The 18855-nt window shown below is 49.9% G+C and overlaps 1 protein-coding gene across 1 annotated transcript; it reads right to left on the bottom strand.

Moving 5' to 3' along the window:
* Nucleotides 1-1414: 1414 nt before the first annotated feature.
* ASB1 (ankyrin repeat and SOCS box containing 1) lies at nucleotides 1415-11976 on the bottom strand. Its single transcript, XM_054278091.1, has 5 exons — nucleotides 11903-11976; nucleotides 11671-11817; nucleotides 9649-9951; nucleotides 4288-4673; nucleotides 1415-2918 (listed from the first exon to the last, which is right to left on the bottom strand). The coding sequence occupies exons 1-5, from the start codon at nucleotides 11935-11937 to the stop codon at nucleotides 2785-2787; spliced, it is 1005 nt and encodes a 334-aa protein (XP_054134066.1). The 5' UTR covers nucleotides 11938-11976; the 3' UTR covers nucleotides 1415-2784.
* Nucleotides 11977-18855: the final 6879 nt, after the last annotated feature.

Below are 18855 nucleotides of genomic sequence, written 5' to 3'. Positions count from 1 at the left end.
ACAAACGAAGCTCCAAAACCAACCAAAAAACCACTTCAACCCAACAGATGCCTTTCCCCCACCCTTTGCAAAATGAGCAGGAAATTATATTTGCATCCCAGCTACCAGCATCCCATGCCCTGGAAATTCTCCACTAGCAACAAAAACAAGAAAGTCAATGTGAAAGGACAGCTTTGGAGCAGCTTGGATGATTCCAGACCTGGTTTGGTTCTTCAAGCATTTGCCAAATCTTCTTATCCTGGCTCATTCAAGCTTCCAGCAAGGCCAGGTCACACACACTTTATAAATACTGCACAAATATAATGGGCATTTTTCAATGGATGGGATGTACACTGCAGGAATGTTTAATTTGCCACCCCACAGCTTCACAAAACTCAATTTTTACACACATTATCTGAGCATGTCCCATGGGCAACATGGGAAAAAACACCTGTACAAAATGGATTGCTTTGCTGCATAGGAGGGAATGCTGAAGTCCAAGCAAAGGCAAAAAGAAATGCAGTTTATATAGTGTGAAAGGATAGAAAGGCATCAATTATTGAGATTTCATACTGCAAGACTATTGTTCTCTGGGTTTAAAAGGACAGGGTAAGGCACAGGATGCAGGGTTTTGCCCTATAGGACACGACAATGAAGTCTATGAATATCCTGAATCTATTTCAAGATTATTATCTCTCTATAGTGAAAATTCCAAATTCTCTGTGTATCAAACCAGCTCAGCAAAGCTGGGTTTAAGTAGCCACAGCAACCAATCTCCACAGGGACTTCATTCCAACAGAATCCTGTGCACTTACAGCTTAACTTCATGTGAGTTGTGCCCAGGTTGGACTCATTCCAGGCCCTCAAGCCAAAGGTTTGGCCATTTCCGGAGGCAAAGTCCCTCAGTGAAGATGGAAGTTGGGTGAATGATCCAGGCACTCCAAAGCCTTGATTCTGCACATCTCCAAGCCACTGATGAACCTCAGGGTGGATTGCTGCTGGGCTGGGAGAACCATCCTTAGACCTGGAGAGATCCATGCTCAGGGCAATCCTTTGGGTGGGATCTCTAATTAACATTGCAACAGGCTCAGCTTTAATTACACACCAGACTTACATCAAGCACTGAGTTGAGTCCATCCTCTGACATTCCCACTGAGGAATATCAGCTCATTCACTGCAGCTCATCCCAGGTGGATTCACCATCCAGAGGGGGCTGAGCACAGGAACAGGGAATGGTCCCAGGCTCCAGGAGCATTTGGACAATGCCCTCAGGGGTGCACAGGGTGGGATTGCTGGGCTCTCTGTGCAGGGCCAGGAGCTGGACTGGATGATCCTTGTGGGTCCTTCCAGCTCTCCCCACATCCATCCTACCACCTCCACCCCATTTACAAACCAACTAAAAATCCTCAGGGAAAAGCCAAACCCCAAAAGCTGTTCCCGTGGCACTGTCTCAAGCCAGCCCATCTCATTTTCTGCCTCCCCACACAGGAGCTCAGGAGCGCAGTGAGCTCCTGCAAACCATTATGGATCCCCCAGCCAGGTGCCAAGAGGCTTTACAACCTGTTTGCATCGCCCAGGCATGTTCACACCTCTATAAAGCCAGTGCACAACTCGCTGCCAGCGACGGGAAAACCAAAACCAGCTGCAGGCCTGGGAAGGGAACGGTGCAGAACTGCCCCTCCTCACCTGCCCACAGCTCCACATCCACTGCACCTCACCTGGAGAAGGTCTGGAAACATCCTCTGCTTTGGCTAGATTTTCCATTTATTTATGCCTCTGGGAAAAGAACATTTTGGAACCAACACTGAGGCCCCATAGGGTCCAGGGACAGGGCTTGGAGCAACCCAGGATAGTGGAAGCTGTCCCTGCCCATGACCTAGGTGAGCTTTAAGGTCCCTTCCAACCCAAACCAAGCTGGGATTCTCTGATCTTTAAGGTCACATGTGGAAAATTACCTTTGCCAGCTGGATGAGTGTGGGGAGAAGAGCTAGCAAAGAAAAATCATCCAAAAAAATATTAACTTATAACACAGTGACTTTACTTGAATCAGAAAAGTTAAAGCAAGTACCAATTATCACCTGAGATTTTTCCCAAGATCCTAAGGCATCATCATCTCTATCCTTCTAAAGCTGCTGTTTTGACAAGGATTCCTCTGCACTGAGCACATCACTGGCTGATCCTGAGACCCCAACAAAAGGCTGCTGAATCCCTGCAGAATTGACTCTTGTGGGAGTTTGTGGCATGAAGAGGCGCTGGAAGTGAAAGGAGCCCAGGCTGCTGGATGCTACACTGTGATTAGAAGCACAAAATCTCCCAGCTCCTCAAAAAAACCCCCTTTTTTCTCCCTTTTCCACGATGCAAACAAAACAGACCCATTACGTGGATCTGGGTGGGTTTTCTCTGCTCTTACCATGGGATATGGAGTAAAATGTAGGTAGGAACTTCTGGTTTGATGGGAAAAAGAGTAAAGTAGGGACACTTTCCCCACACAGAAATGCCACAGAGACCCCAGGGGGGTGTGTGTGTGTGTGTGTGACACAGATCAGTAACAGAGGTTACACATTTGCCAACAGCTACAGGATATATTGTATTTGCTCCAGCAACACCCACACACGTTTAGCAGCCTCTCCCCAAGGAGATAAGACACTGAATCACTGCACCCTAAATCTGGAGGAGAAAAAACAATCCACAGGAGCAGGGAATTATGTGCACTCCATGAAGGAAAAAGAGGCAGGGTTGGCACCTGGCTCTGTCAGGGCACTCATTTACCAAGTCACACTGTCCCCAAAAGCAGCCAGCCGCCCCTTAACTGTTTTCATGGAGTAAAAATTGTTTAATGGGGTCAGGGATGGGAAGGCTGTGGATCAGATCCAGGCGGGATTTGCCAAGGATTCTCCGCACTGCTATGCGGCACAGGGACAAGAGGCTCCGGGCGCGGCCTGCAAGGAAAAACACAGGGAAGCATTACTGGGGAAACAGAGAGGGAGAGCAGCAACACAGAGGCAGGGAGGGAGAGCTGAGTGAGCACAAATCCTGCCCTGTGAGGAGGTCAAACCTCCTGGGTTTGGAGCAATTTCCAACTGCATGGGCAGGCTGGAAGGGCTGGAGACCACGGAGGCCATCACAGCAGGACCTGAGGGAGCAGCTGGAGTTGTGCCAGGGGGGTTTAGGTTGGGTTTTAGGAAAAGGTTCTTCCCCCAGAGGGAGCTGGGCAATGACCAGGCTCCCCAGGGAATGGGCACAGCCCCAAGAGCTCCAGGAGGGTTTGGACAATGCTCTCAGGGTGGGATTGTTGGGGGGTCTGTGAAGGGCCAGCGGTTGGGCTGGATGATCCCTGTGGATCCCTTCCAACTCCACCGTTCTATTTGGATCATTTTAAAATTATGTCAACAGCACTGACGGCCAGCTCAGTCCTTATCCCAACTTTCTTCTGAGGGCTTCCTTTGAGTCCATGGAGAGCTCTTTCAGCACAGGGATGGTGTGAATCAACATGTTCCTGAATCAACATGGTGGTGCCCATGTCGACTCAGGAACTGGACCTCCATGGCATCACTCCATTATCCCATATGCTTCACCTGAGGAACCCCATTTGCCTCCTAAACCCAGGCCTAATGGAACTCCAGCTTATGTGAGCCTCCCTCCTCAGAATCCCAGGCAGGTTTGAAAACCAGGCCCATGTAAAGCTGAGTAACCTGGGGATGTGAGTTGTATCCCACAGCCTGAATCCCTTTGAAATTTCTCTGGAGTTCAAGAGGGAAACCCCACTTGCACCCCTGGTGCCAAGCTGTGGCCTTCACCAGGTGGGTTTCCAAGGTGCTGCACTTTTCCCTGTCTTTTTTCATCTCCATCTGAGCTTCCTCCTGCCCCTTTTTACCACTGTTTGTGCCTTTCCTTCCCAACTAGTCTGTCCAGATCAAACTCCCTCCTGGATCCAGAGCCCAGGGCCACACAGGAACACCTGGGACACACCTGTGTGGCTCTGGAGAGCTGGTGATCCACAGCTCCAAAACCCAGCTCAGATAGGAAAAGGCAATGCAAGAGAGCTGGGAGAGATGAAAAAAGCAGAGTAACAGAGGTCGGGCTGCTGGAGGCCTCAAGAAGGGAAAATAAGGAAAAAAGGTACAAAATGCAACAGGGGAAAAGGAGGGAGAGGAGAAGTCATTAATGCTTTGTTTGTCAGCTTGTTAGACCCCACTGAAGTGGGGGAAGTGACAACTTGAAGTGAGGACACCAACACAGCTCAAACAACCCCTCCAAAGCACTCTCCCACACCCACACCACCGCTCTGGGCACCCCAACCCCACTCACCCCTCGCCTCTTTGAACACCTCCAGCGCCTCGGCGTTCACCTTGACCCTGCCTGTGGCCTCGAGCCCCAGGGCCTCCACCTTGACGAGGTTGAGATCGGCGCCGAAGTCGACGAGCAGGCGCACGAAGGCGGGCTCGCAGCCGTGCCGCAGTACGGCGTCCAGCACGCACACGGGCGAGCCCCGCGAGAAGCCCTGCACGTTGATGGGCCCGCAGCAGTTGAAATCCGGGTCGGCTCCCGCCTGGAGCAGCAGGCGGAAGCAGGGCAGGTTGTGGTAGGCAGCGCTGATGTACAGGGGACACACCACCAGCGTGGTCAGCGGCCGCAGCGCCTGCCCCGGCCCGCGCGACGCCGGCTGGTGGTTCACGTCCACGTCCGCGCCGTACCTGCGCCAGGGAAAGGGAGGGAAGGTTGGGAATGGCAAGGGAAAGAGGCTGAGGGACACGGAGAGAGAACCTCTGGAATCTGCCCATCTCTTTTGGAAAGGGACCTATGGGTGCTGATTGACAGCTGGTTGAATATGAACCAGCATTGTGCTGTGACGGTGGTCACCGGGGCCTTAGGATGAGGGAAGAGACGAGGATCTGACTCCATGTTTCAGAAGGCTTGATTTATTAATTTATAGATAGATATTACATTAAAACTACACTAAAAGAATAGAAGAAAAGGTTCTCAGAAGGCTAGCTAAGCTAAGAATAGAAAAAAAAAGAATGATAACAAAAGGCAGCTGTCTTGGACTCGGAGACAGCTGGGCCTTGATTCGCCATTAATTATAAACATCCAAGATGGGCTAATCAAAAAATCTACCTGTTGCATTCCATACCAGCAGATAACCATTGTTTACATTTTGTCCCTGAGGCCTCTCAGCTTCTCAGGAACAAAAAATCCTAAGGGAAGGACTTTACGTGAAAAGATGTCTGCGACAATGTGTCTTGGTGGCCAAGAAGGCCAATGGCTCCTTGCCCTCCTGGTGGATTGTTCGGGTTTGCATGGCCAGTGGGAGGGTAGAGGGATGGTATTTTCAGAAGCTTCCTGTCGCAGACATCTTTTATGAAAAATCCTTTCCTAAGGATCTTTCCTCCTGAGAAGCTGAGAGGCCTCAGGAACAAAATGTAAACAATGGTTATCTGCTGCTGTGGAATGCAACAGGTGGATCTGAGATTGCCCAATGTTGGTTGTTTCTAATTAATGGTCAATCACAGTCAGCTGGCTCGGACAGAGAGCCCAAGACAGAGCCTTTGTTATCCTTCCTTCTTATTCTATTCTTAGCCAGCCTTCTGAGGAAATGCTTGCTTCTATTCTTTTAGTATAGTTTTAATGTCATATATATCATAAAATAATAAATCAAACCTTCTGAAACATGGAGTGAAATCCTCATCTCTTCCCTCAGCCTGAGACCCCTGTGAACACCGTCAGCTTCCCCCTTGAGAAGAAGGGAAGGTGGTTTTGAAGACTGATTCCACTTCTCATTACCCTGCTCTGATTTTGTGTGGCCAGCAGGAGCAGGGAGGTCATTCCTCCCCTGTACTCAGCACTGGTGAGGGCACACCTCGAGTGCTGTGTCCAGTTCTGGCCCCTCAGTTTGGGAAGGATGTCGAGATGCTTGAGCACATCCAGAGCAGGGCAACAAGGCTGGTGAGGGGCTGGGAACACAAACCCTGTGAGGAATGTTTGAAGGAGATAGGGCTGTTTAGCCAGGAGAAGAGGAGGCTTAGAGATGACCTTATTGCTCTCTACAACTCCCTGAAGGTTGCAGACAGGTGGGGTTGGTCTCTCCCACAGGGCAGCACTGACAGAACCAGAGGATACAGTCTCAAGCTACGTCAGGGAAGGTACAGGTTGGATATTAGGAAAAAATTTTTCACCAAAATAATAATAAAGTGCTGGAATGCTCTTCCCAGGGAGGTGGTGGAATCATCATCTCTGGATGTGTTTAAAAAAAGGCTGGACACGGCACTTGGTGCTATAGTCTAGGTGAGGTGTGAGGGCACAGGTTGGACTCGATGATCTTGGAGGTCTCTTCCAACCTCATTATTCTGTGATTCTGTGATCCCTACCCTCAGATGGGCCTGGCAGCACTTCTGGGTGGGGACAACAGTGTGATATCCCAGAAGCAAAGATGTTGCCCTCCCCACAACAGCCCAGGATTTGGAGAGAGGAGGAGCAGCAACATCCTCGCCCTCCTGGTGGATTGGGTTTGCATGGCCAGGTTTTGGTGGCGGGAAGGTACAGGAGCGATATTTTAAGAAGCTTTCCCCTTGAGAAGGAGGGACAGGGTGGGGGAAGGTGTTTTTTAAGACTGATTCCACTTCTCATTACCCTGCTCTGTTTTTATTAGGGATAAATTAAACTGATACCCCTGAGCTGAGTCTGTTTTGCCCGTGACGGTATTTAGTGAGTGATCTCTCCCCTTCCCTATCTCCCCTAATTCTTATCTCTCCCATTCCTTATCTCGACCCAGGAACTTTTAGCTGTATTTTCTCTCCTCTCGTGCCTTGGCACCAGGGATGGCTCAGCCCCGAGCCAGCACCACGTAATGCTGGATGCTAATGAGCTGCCTGGGGAGCAGGGATGTTTCCAGATGACTCCACTGAAGAGGGAGGCTGAAATAACTTTCCCTACCAGGACAAAAACGGGCCAAAAAAGCAACACAGGCGCTCGATCCCAAACAGCAGGGAAATAGAAACAGGAACCTGCGCTCCACAGCGAAACATCCCTGACAAACCCCTGCTCCCAAAGGAGCTGGAGGGGCTGGAATCTACTGGGGATTCCCTCAGACAGTAATTCCATGTACCTCTCATGCAGCTTGGATGGGAAGGAGGAGGAAAACAGCACAATCCCTAAGGAGTAGTTGGTTTGAATCCAAAGCCCGGTCTGTTCTACCCACAGAGGGAGAAAAGGTTCCTTCACCCACCAGTTTCTCTCCCCAAATTGCAAACTGAGCACTCAGGGAGCCAGGTTTTTCCTAGATATTCCTTTCAGGAGTTCATAAAACTAAGGAAAATACCTGGGGACAAATCCTACCTCAAAGCAGGCACGGTTCTTGCTGAAACCAACGAGGACTGCTCCCCATCTGACAAATATTTAACCAAATCCTGCAGTTCTGAGCATGGCAAGAGACTCATTCCGGCTAAGCACAGCCAGAACAAGGGCTGAGAGACTCCTCTAAGAGCTGCAAATTGCACAAAGTGTATTTTCCCCTTTAAAATCAGATTACACAAGCATTTGGACAGTTATTTGTGCTGCTCTGGGACTTCCACAGGGCTGTTTAAAGGCTGCTGCCTCCTGAGCAGACAGCAGATCTCCCTCCATTCCAGTCCTTTCTTGCCCCATTATTACCATCAAAACTCTCAGTGGAAGCCCTCAATTCCAAGCAAACCCCCAAATTCTGCTTTTAGCAGGGTCAGGCATGCATCTGAAGGATGGGGGTGATTTGGCAGCTTTTTCCCAGTTTTAGCCTGGCAAAAGGATCCTCTCCCCCTTGCTACCCTCAGTTCCACTGCAGGCAGCAGTGGATTCCACCACAGCATGATCCCAAATTATCAGGAATGCCATTTATACACCCTGGCATCAGAACTCTAAATATTTCCAGCAGCCTCCCAGTAAAATCGATCCCCATTCCATAGCCACGTGTGGATTTACTGCTCATGGATGGGATTTCACCTCTTGCTTGCTTCAGCACTTGCAGGAATGCTCAGGGATCCCAACAAGATTTTCAAACCAGGTGATGTTTACACACCTGCAGCACACCTGACTGGGTTCAGGTTCTCTCAAAATATTCCCTCCTATCTCAGGAAAAGTGTCTTCCTCGTTGCACTCTCCCTGCCAAATCCTGTAGATCTAACATTTTGAAAATCCCTGTAACATAAAGGCTGCATTTTTCACTAAGTAACTCTGCACAGATCTCTGAAACCCCTACTCTGAGATATTTGAAATTTTGGGCAATCTGACAATTTGGTATTAGCTTAGCAGCCTTGGGAGAGACATTGCCTAATAAAAAGAGGTTGGAAAAACTCCAGTTAATTTTTAATCCTGAAAGTTGTCCAAAATCTTGCTTTTAATATTGCTGGTGAGCTATCCCAAGGAGCAGACACATAAATCAAGGCACCAGCTCTCCCTGTGCTGCTGAAATACCATTTGCTACATTTCACCCTGCCTGGGTGGAGAGAGCAGGGGAGATTTTTGGGAATGCAGTGAGTTGAACCCTGTATCAACAAGCCTGTGCTGATGGGAACATCCTCCTCTCAGCTTGTTGGGAAAGGAGCAAGGAGGAGGGATTATCTCCCCTTCTTCCTCCAAGCTGTACTTGTATGAAAATTCAAAAAAGGAAGAAAATCCCCAAGGATTTTGAATATTTTCCTATTCAAATCCTTTTGTTATTTTCTAGCATTTGAGGTCATCAAAGGGATTCCTTCAATTTTCTTCTCTTTCACTATTTCTCCCTACAACCTACATTTTTCCCATTATGATCCCTTATTGTTTGGCATCCGTGGCCCACATAGCTGTCCAGAACAATCCCTTGGACAGAAATCTTCCCATTTAAAAAGAAGGAATAATCAGGGCACGCCACGGAAGGAGCAATTCAAGTTCCCACAGCCTCCTGCTACAACTTGAGCCCTGCTGGTGCTGCCTGAGGGAAAACCCAGCACCCAGAGAAGTTTTTTGGGGAACCCACCTCCCTTGTAACTCCAGTCAGTGGTGTGGTGGAAGTGGGGGGGGATTGCAAGGTTTGGATGTGACTGGATGGCAGGCTCATAACTGGAGACTTGGATTGGAACAGGTGGGAACAGCTGTCGCAGACATCTTTTCATGAAAAATCCTTTCCTAAGGATTTTTTCCTCCTGAGAAGCTGGGAGGCCTCAGGAACAAAATGTAAACATTGATTATCTGCTGCTGTGGAATGCAACAGGTGGATCTGTGATTGGCCCATGTTGGATGTTTATAATTAATGGCCAATCACACCCCAGCTGGCTCGGACAGAGAGTCTGAGACAGCTGCCTTTGTTATCATTCATTCCTTTCTTTTCTTAGCTAGCCTTCTGATGAAACCTTTTCTTCTATTCTTTTAATATAGTTTTAATGTAACATATATCATAGAATAATAAATCAAGCCTTCTGAAACATGGAGTCAGATCTCCCTCTCTTCCTTCAACATAAGACCCCTGTGAACACCGTCACAAACAGCCCATGATGGGAAATCCAAGGACGTCCCTTTGGGCACCTCTCCTCTCCAGCCCAAGAGGCATGGAGGCTGCAGAGATGGGAGCCGCCCTGAAAAGCTGCAAGCTGTGGGAGCAGGTGAGGAGGGAAGGCACCCCAAGGGAGCAGCAGGGGGAAAGGGAGAGACAGCCCCATCCCTGACCTGATGAGCTCCTGCAGGATGTCGGCGCGCCCCACCCGCGCCGCGTGGTACACCGGGGTGCTGCGGTGGTGCCGGCTCCCGTTGGGGTCAGCGCCGGCCTTCAGCAGGATCTTGGCACACTCCAGGTGCCCGTTGACCACGGCCACGTAGAGAGCTGTCTGCCCCTTGACGTCCACCAGGTCGATCTGGGCCCCCTTGCGCAGCAGGAAGTCGACGCAGGGCCCGTGGCCGGCGGTGGCGGCGATGCGCAGCGGCGTGCAGGGCAGCCAGCCGCAGCACCACACCGACTTCTCGTTGATCCGGCTGCCAGGGAGGGGATAAAACACAGTCAGGGCAGCCCCATCCCCTCCAGGAGGGTGCCCTCTGGGAGCTTGGGCACTGCCCATGCTCCCCAGGGAACGGGCACAGCCCCACGGCTGCCAGAGCTCTGGAAGTGCTTGAACAGCGCTCTCAGGGATGCTCAGGGTGGGGTTGTTGGGGTGTCTGTGCAGGGAGAGGGGTTGGACTGGGTGATCCTGTGGGTCCCTTCCACTCAGGATATGATTCCCTGATTTCTGGCACTTTTAGCAGCCCCAAAAAGCTCCTATCGATCACCTGACAGATGCTGCCTGGACAGGTGAAGCAGAGCAGTGCTTGGATTGTGGGCTTCAGTTGTGCCAGGGGCTGCACAAACCCTGCCTCAAAAATCACCTATAAAAAAAAAACCAAAACAACCTCTCCCTTCTGACCCTTTTTAGAGGGAGATGTAACAAACTGGTAGCCCAGAGAAGCTGTGCATGCCCCATTCCTGGAAGTGTCCAAGTCCAGGCTGGACAGGGCTTGGAGCTACCTGGCCCAGTGGAAGGTGTCCCTGTCCCAGGTTAGCATCAGGATGAGCTTTCAGGTCCATATCTGCCTCCTAATTCAAAGACATCACTTCTCTGCTTACCCCATCACCTGTTGAATGGAGCTGTGGGCCCCACCCTCCTCTTCCTGTCAAACTCTGCTTTTTCCCCCAAAAAAACCCTCAGCCCAAGGGTCCCAAGAGCCCCAGCTGCCCAGGTAGCAGAGAGAAGGGCTGGCTCATTCTCATTTTTTGCTGAAATAACACCTTCTATGTTTTTCTTTTTTTTTTTTTTTTTTTTTGAGGCTGGGAGACATTTAGCACTCTAAGCAGATTTCCCCATGATGCAGGAAAATTAATTAACCATCCCCACAGTCACAGGGTTAGCACTGGGCAGATTTTGTAACATGGGGTGTTCCAGGTTTATAGTCGATTATAATCCCTTTTGTATGTTTTCCCCATTATCCGTAGGCTCCCGTTTTCCTGGTATCGCATTCCTATCCCAATCTGCAAAGAGTTCATGCACAGCTGCCACAGCCTCACGAGCAGCTGTGAGATCTGCCTCCTGGGAAACCAGGGGAATGACCTGGGGGAAAGGGGAGCATCCTCTCACCCTGATACGTCTCCCATAAAAACCCCCATCTCTGGAATTGTCCAAGGCCAGGCTTGGAGCAACCTTGGATATTGGAAGGTGTCCCTGCCCGTGGCAGAGGGTGGGATAAGATGAGCTTTCTTATGGTGTCCCTTCCTGCCCAAACCATGCTATGGGAAAAAACTGGATGAGATGGGGGTCACCAAAAGGAGCAGGCTGTGGGGACAGCGAGAGCATCCTAGGAATCACCTCTCCCCAAAACCAGCGGGCGGGATGGGAGCCCCCAGAAGGTGCAGGCTGTGGAAACAACACCCCGACACCTCTCACAAGGAAAAGGGCTGAGATGGGAGCCCCCAAAAGCTGCAGGCTGTGGGAACAACACCCCGATGCCTCTCAGAACAAAAAGGGCTGAGATGGGAGCCCCGAAAGGGTGCAGCTGTGAGGACGGCGAGCGCAGCATCCTCCCTGACACCTCTCCCACAGAAACCCCCATCCCTGGAAGTGTCCCAGGCCAGGCTGGACGGGGCTTGGCGCACCCTGGGACGGGGGCAGGTGTCCCAGGGTGGCACTGGATGCTCTTTAAGGTGTGTGTGGCAGGCATGCCCACCTCTGGAAGCTCTCGTCCTGCAGCAGGCTGCGCAGCGTGGGCAGGTCCCCCACGAAGGCCGCGTCGTGCAGCCGGGTGTCCTCGCAGTGCTCCAGCGGGTGGTCGCAGAACTGCTCCCGCAGCCACTCCTTCAGGTTGCGACCTGCGCTGGAGAGAGGCACACGGCGGGTCAGAAAGGGCTGGCAAAGCCCGGCGACCCCGCTGTCCCCCGGCACCCCCCTGCCCACGGTACCTGCCCGGGGCGGGCGCGTCCCCGCCCTCCGCCATCGCGCCCCGCCGGCCCCGCTCTCTCGCCCTGCCCCGGTCCCTCCCTCGGCTCCTCCTTCCCGGCCTCCCTGCCCGGTCTGATTGGCCCCGCTGCGCTTCCTGATCCCCTTAAGGTGGATCCTCGCCGCGGCCCCGCGGCTTCTCCTCCCTCAGCCGCTCCATCCCGGCCCGGCCACTGGTTCCCCTCAGGGCGCGGCGGATCCCGCCGAGATGGCGGGGTAGGGACGGACAGCTTCCCGCAGCTTTTGTGGGCTCCTTTCTCCCCGTTTCTGGTCATTTCACCGATCTTATCTCGGTTTTCCCGCAGCGCAGCTTCCGGCATCTTCGATTGGAAGGGATCCACAAGCATCCTGCAGTGCAACCCTGCCCAGGACAGCCCAACAAGGCAGCCTCAGGGCCGTGCCCATTCCCTGGGGAGACTGGGCAGTGCCAGCATCCTCTGGAGAAAGAACCTTTTCCTCATCTCCAATTTAAACCTCCTCTGACACAGCTCCAGCCATTCCCTCAGGTGCTGTCCCTGTCACAGAGAGCAGAGATTGGAGCTGTCCCTCGGGAGGAAGATGCAGGCCATGCTGAGATCTCCTCCTCCTCTTCTCCAGCTGAACAAACCGAGTGCCCTCAGCTGTTCCTCATCCCTTCACCATCTTCCTGACATTTCTTTGAACACTCTCTAAGAGCTTTATATCCTTATAATTGCTCTACAAGCATTTAAAACATGCCCTCACCTTCTAAGTGCACATTTTCAAGTCTCCAGTGGCAGCAGGGAATGGTGGTCATCCATCCATCCATCCATCCATCCATCCATCCCTCCATCCATCCCTCCATCCATCCATCCATCCAGGCTCTGGCTGCAAACACGGTTTCCTGTGCCTGTTGTACTTTGGGCTTGAGGAACACGCAGGAGAGAGGAACAGTCTGGAAATCAAACCTGTTCCCTTTGCCTGCTGGAGGATCAGGAGGGGATGAGATTGATGGGAATTTCAGATCCTCCAGCACTGCCACCTTCCCCCTGCCTGCAGCCCTTAATACCACTGAGTGAGGCACACCCAGGCAATTCCTGGCTTGGTTTCTAACCCAAATTTACAGCTGCTTCCAGAGGCTCTGTGTGCCCCACTCTGGGCAGGGAAGCAGCCATACACATCCCATTCCCTGCTGCATCCCTTACCCATTTAATGGGAATACATTTAATGCGAGAAAGGGGAGCAGAGGATGCAGCACTGTTTATTAGCAGTATATCCATGTGGGAAAGCAGAGCCCTAGAGGGGAATAAAGGGATGGATAAACAGGACAGACAAAGCTGGAGTTGCTTATGGTTGGAGGTTCCTTCAGCTCTTGCTTTGATTATCTTTTTTTTTCATTTTTTTTTCTTTTTTTTAAACTTTTCCTTAAATGCAGGTGAAGAGCAGCCCATCCCAAGTTGTCCTGACGAGTTCTTGTACAGTGGTGGTGAGAGGGAGTGACTGCAGCCTCAGCTTCCAGCTCTGGGAATCCATAGGTGTTTAGGAGAAATCCCACAGGGAAATGCACTAAACTCTGCCAATTTATATCACTCCAAGCGGCTGCAGTGGGGAAGTGGAAATTTGCACACTGTTCACCATTACGGTGAAGACCTAGAAAACGCTTTTTCCATGTCTGGAGAAATCCTTTTGTCCAGCATATCCTGACAGCTCCTACCAGCTGTGCCAAGCTGAGGGCACAGGCTGTTGGCAATCCACACTGAAACTGGAGCCTCCAGGAGGTGACTTCCAGCGTCTAAAAATAGTCAATTATCCAACACAGCCACATATGCTGGCTCGCCCATTAGGCAAGACCTGTTCTCCAGCTCCTAAACCTGAAGTAATGTTAAAAAAAACCCCTTCAAATTCAATAAATAAATAAATAAATACATAAATAAATCCTGCTGCTCCAGAGGATCCTTCAACCACCCCCTCCACATTCACTAAGATTTCCCACTGCCCCTCCTGAGCAGACACATCCTCCAACTCCCCATCCTCTCTCAACTGTGCTCCTCATCCTCCAAATAAAACAAGTTCCCCCTTTCCTTTCCCCCTTTCCTTTCCCCTTTTCCTTCCCCCTTTCCTTTCCTTTCCTTTCCTTTCCTTTCCTTTCCTTTCCTTTCCTTTCCTTTCCTTTCCTTTCCTTTCCTTTCCCCTTTCCTTCTCCTTTCCTCTTTCCTTCTCCTTCCCTCTCACCTGATCATGGCTGAGGGGAGAAGAGGGGGCAGGGGTGAACTCCTGTTAATCCACTGCTTTTACTCCCTGGAATGAAGCCAGTGGTTGCATTTAGTGCCAGACTGAGAAGAAAACGCACCTCCCTCTCATTCCTGGATAAGCATGGACATCTTGCCTGAAAAGGAGAATAATTTACACCTGGTCCTAAAACCAGTGGTTAGTCTCACCACCACCACCACCTCCTCCCACACCCTTTTCGAGGGGCACCACACCTTTTAAATCCACCTAGGTTCCTCCCAGACCTTCCAAGCAGCAGGAAAAAAGCTGAATTATGGAATACTTTGCAGTTGTAACTGCATCAATGCCAGGGTCACAGTGAAGGAAAAGAAAGAAAGAAAGAAAATGCCGTGACCAGAAGTGTAATTCACGCTTAGCTCAGTCCATAAAACTTCTCCTGCCTGGATCTAAGCCATCGGCCTGGATTTGTAGTGAACTCTCAAGTGAGGTTGCCCTAGTGATAAATGCATCTGTGGGGAAAGAGGTGGAGGGAAAAAATATCCCTCATCTCCCTGTTTTCAGCAGAGCCCGATGTTTTTCTGGGGAATTGGTGTGGTTCCTGAAGTGGACATGAAGGCGTGCTTTAACAGCAGAAAACAGGAATGAGAGGTGGGAGGAGAACTGAATTCCAGCATCCAGGATGTCATTAGGACTGGGGCTGGAAGCACAGAGATGACAACAGAAAGGTTGCTTGGAGTCCAGGAAGTCAATCCTGCTGCAAATGGGCCTAAATGCCTCTGTCCTGAGGGAAAACAGACAGCATTGATCATCATCAGCCAGCTGAGTTCTGACCTTCCATCAGGTGTCCAGCACTTCGCTCCTTCCATCCTGACCAGGAGAAAGCAGAGGGTGTGGAGTGGAGATTCCACTGCAACACCACAGAAAGGCAGGGACTAGAAAATCCCACCCATCATCATCATCATCATGAGACAGAGCTGAACAGTCACCCCGCTGCTCCCAGGGAAACAGGGGAAAATCTGTCCTGACAGTGAGGGAAAAGGGCTAAAATTGAGTAAAGAGCCATCAGGATTAACAAAATTAAAGGAAAAATAGCCCTAAAAAAGGGAGTGTTCCCTACTGGCTGTGCCCAGAGGGGTGTGGGTCACAGCACTTTTGATGGTTGGAATTCTGGTTAGGATTTTCAGCCTTGCCCTGAGGGTGCCCCTCTGATAAGGAAACAGGGCAGTGATTGTCCTACACATCCCTTAAATTATTCTCCCAATTAAATTATGGGATTCCCTGCTTTTCCCACATTCTTTTCCTATCATTTATTTCCATCAGGGGCATGAAAGGCCTTGGAAATCCTTGTGGACACCTCAGGAGGATGAAGAGCCCAAATCCATCAGCCTGGTGTCTCCAGCAGGATCCAGCCACAGGTTCCCAGCTCATGGATCAAGCATAGTTTCAGACAATTTTTTCTCCAGGGCCATCATCATGAACAAGTTTGAGGCAGGGAAGGAAAACACTGATGGAGCTTTTATCACCATTTTCCAGGAGAAACAGCCATCCTTTGATGGCAGATGTGGGAATTTCACAGGAGAAGCAGGCGCCTCCTTTACCTCAGTCCACAAAGGAAACACCTCCTCACAGGCAGGTTAGAAAATACCAGAAAATCTGCTGAGGACAAGTTTCCATCCAAAAAGGCAAAGGGCTGCCCAGGAATGAGTCACTCAGGAACATTTCAGCCCAACTCCCACCAGGGATCTGCAGACAAAAGGGATTTATTTATATTTTTAGCTGTTTTTTTTTCCTTAACTCTTCAAAAAATATTCAGATTTTGTTGGGAAAATAAAGACGAAAAGGTTTTTTTTTCACACACCCACCTCCCTCCCACACCTGTTTTTGCCACTTGAACAACTTCTTTCAGCACTCGTGTGGAATTTTCAGAAGAATTTTTCAGCTATTTTCAGAATAGCTCAAGGAAAAGCAAGAATGGGGGGAAAAAAAAAGCTGGGGAGGAGAAAAGCTCATTTCCAAAATGCACGGGAGTTGAACCTCGATGATCCTTGTGGGTCCCTTCCAATTCAGTGATTCTGTAATTCCAGATCCCTCCCTCTTCCCCTGAGTGTGGCCAGTGTCCTCTTCATCCCAAACCAGTGTTTCTGACACACAGAGAGCTCAAACACTGAATATTTCATAGAAACGATTGAATGGTTCGGGTTGGAAGGGACCTTCAAAGATCCTCCAGTCCAACCCACCAAACAGTGAATATTTCATAAAATTACACAATAATTTGGGCAGGAAGGAACTTCTAAAGGTCCTCCAGTCCAACCCACCAAACACTGAATATTTAATTAAAATTATAGAATGATTTGGGCTGGAATAGACTTTTAAAGACCATCCAGTCCAATCCATGAAGGCATTCCAGGCAGTCCAGATCCATGCCCAGGGATGCAGCTCTCAGTGTCTTGGGAGTGAGGTTTTGAATGAGGTCTGCTGCCAAATTTAGTGTGATCAGCACCAAGTAGCCCTGTCAGAAATCTGCATTAGTGACAAAAGGCTCATCAAGAACCCCACAGCAGCATCTCCACCTCCACATTCCCTCCGAGGAGGTGGTTTGGGAGGTGCATCCAGCTAGGAACAGGCATCAGGATCTCCATGGTGTCGGACATGTATGGAAAAGCACAAAGGTGACCAATTCTGGCAAAAAAGGAGAAAATACAGCAAGCAGGGGACTGTGCAAAAATAAGAGACATAAACAGATTAATTAGGCCAGCTCTCCAGGCAGCTCTGGCCTTGCCAGTGCTTGACTTTCCCACTTTAACACTGTGCTCTCAGCACACTTTTCCCCCTGAAATTCCCTGGAAATAGCCCTGCCCACACACCCACCCTGCAGCTAGATGTGGCATTCACATCCTCTGATAAAATCCCTTCGCCCAGGATTTTCCTCCTGGGAAGCTGAGAAGCCTCAGAGAAAAAGGAAAACAATTCTGATCTCATTTGCTTCTCCTGTGCTGTGCTCATGTGGAATGTGTTTGGAGATTGTTCACCCACAGGTGATTGTTCCATTGGGTTCTGCTGTGAGTTGTTTTGGCTCTTTGGCCAGTCAGGGTTGAGGCTGTAGAAAAGAGACTCTGGAAAGAGTCAGGAGTTTTCATTGTTATCTTTTTAGCATTCTGTAAGTATCCTTTCTGTATTCTTTAGTATAGTATAGTATTCATTGATATGATATAGTATTATAAAATAATAAATTAGCCTTCTGAGAACATGGAGTCAGATGCATCATTCCTGCCTGCCACGGGGGGTTCCTGCACACACAATACCCAGTGCTGAGTGAGTACTGCAGGCACTCAGGGCTGCCCCAGGCACAAGGGTCTCTTTATGGAGGGGCTCTGCAGGCACACAGCACCCGGAGCAGTCTCGGTGAACCAGCAGAGAAAAATAAACATCCTTCTCCCGCAAGTGCCTCACACAATTTCATTAAGCCAGGCTGCAGCGGATGTGTGTTTATTGAATGGGGAAACAAAAAGGAGGGAAAGAAGGCCCTGGGCTGCTCTGCTGAGGGGGGATTTAATGAAACCCAACCAAGCAAGAGCCCCCTCCACCCTGCTAAAAAAAGAACCCCCAAAGTCATTTTTAGCTGCGATTTCCGCGAGCGCGCTGCGGGCTCCAAACCGTTCCCTGAGGAAGGAAAGCAAGGTGTCTTTGGGAGGGAGGGGTCAGGAATTCCAAGCAGCATTCCTGCCTGTTTTCCAGCAGGCCCTGGATGCTGGCCCAGCTCCGAGGTGGGCTGTGAACACAAAACATTTCCCCCCTTGTTTGCCCCTCTCCTATCCCGGCCTGGCTGCCGCTCGCTAATTAAGAAATTAAAATGAACCCTCAGCTCCATACGCTTCTCATAGGGAAGGGATTTCTCTTACAGGTATTCCAGGTCATTTTTCTCTGCTTGTGTTGTGTCTTTTTTTTAATTGGAAGTGGCTCCAGGGATGCTGCTTAAAATGTTTCAATTACCAAAACTCAGCTTCCAGTCTTGCTGCTCACTGAGGCTCTGGCTGCCCCTGGATCCGTGAAAGTGTTCAAAGCCAGCTTGGACAGGCCTTGGAGCAACCTGGGATAGTGGAAGGTGTCCCTGCCTGTGGAATGAAGTGAGCTTTAAGGTCCTTCCAACCCAAATCACATGATACTGTGAAAAAATAGCGCTGATGATCCTGTTTGTAGCATCCCTCCCATCGGTGATGCAACATTTCTTTTATCAAATGGCCCCAAGTTCCTGTTTCTCCACTCAAAAAGAGGTCATGCAGTGGAGATACTTTGGAAATGTCACCTTGCTGTGCTTGAGAGACAGAGAAAACACAGCCAGCAGTGCCTGAAGGACATAAAAATGTTTTACTTGTGATCAGGACAGCAAAATAGCAATAAAAACTTTAAATTCTTTAAATGCTTTAAATGTGTTTTTTTTTAGCGTTCAGAATCACAGAATGTTTTATTCCTGCACTCAAAAAGATTTGCAAAGGGAGGTGAGTGGTTTTACTACACATGGCTGGGCTGGGGCAGAGGAGCAGAGATAATTATTATCCCTGATTGGGAATCCATACAAACTATTAAGGCTTTGTTCCTCGAGGAGTGAAAGTTAAGCTCTAACACAGCGCAGTTCACTCTTACTTTTGTTTGTTTAATTAAAAGCTAAACTTAAAGAAAATGGCAAGGAAAAAAAAAAAAAGGAACAAAAAAACCCCCAAACAGTCACCAG

The sequence above is a fragment of the Melozone crissalis genome, unplaced genomic scaffold (genome assembly GCF_028551555.1).
Source record: "Melozone crissalis strain CALT ecotype California unplaced genomic scaffold, PUWL_Pcris_2 ptg000023l_1, whole genome shotgun sequence".
Taxonomy (NCBI): domain Eukaryota; kingdom Metazoa; phylum Chordata; class Aves; order Passeriformes; family Passerellidae; genus Melozone; species Melozone crissalis.
The sequence above is the reverse complement of the archived record's forward strand: the minus strand, read 5'-3'. Positions and strand labels throughout refer to the sequence as shown.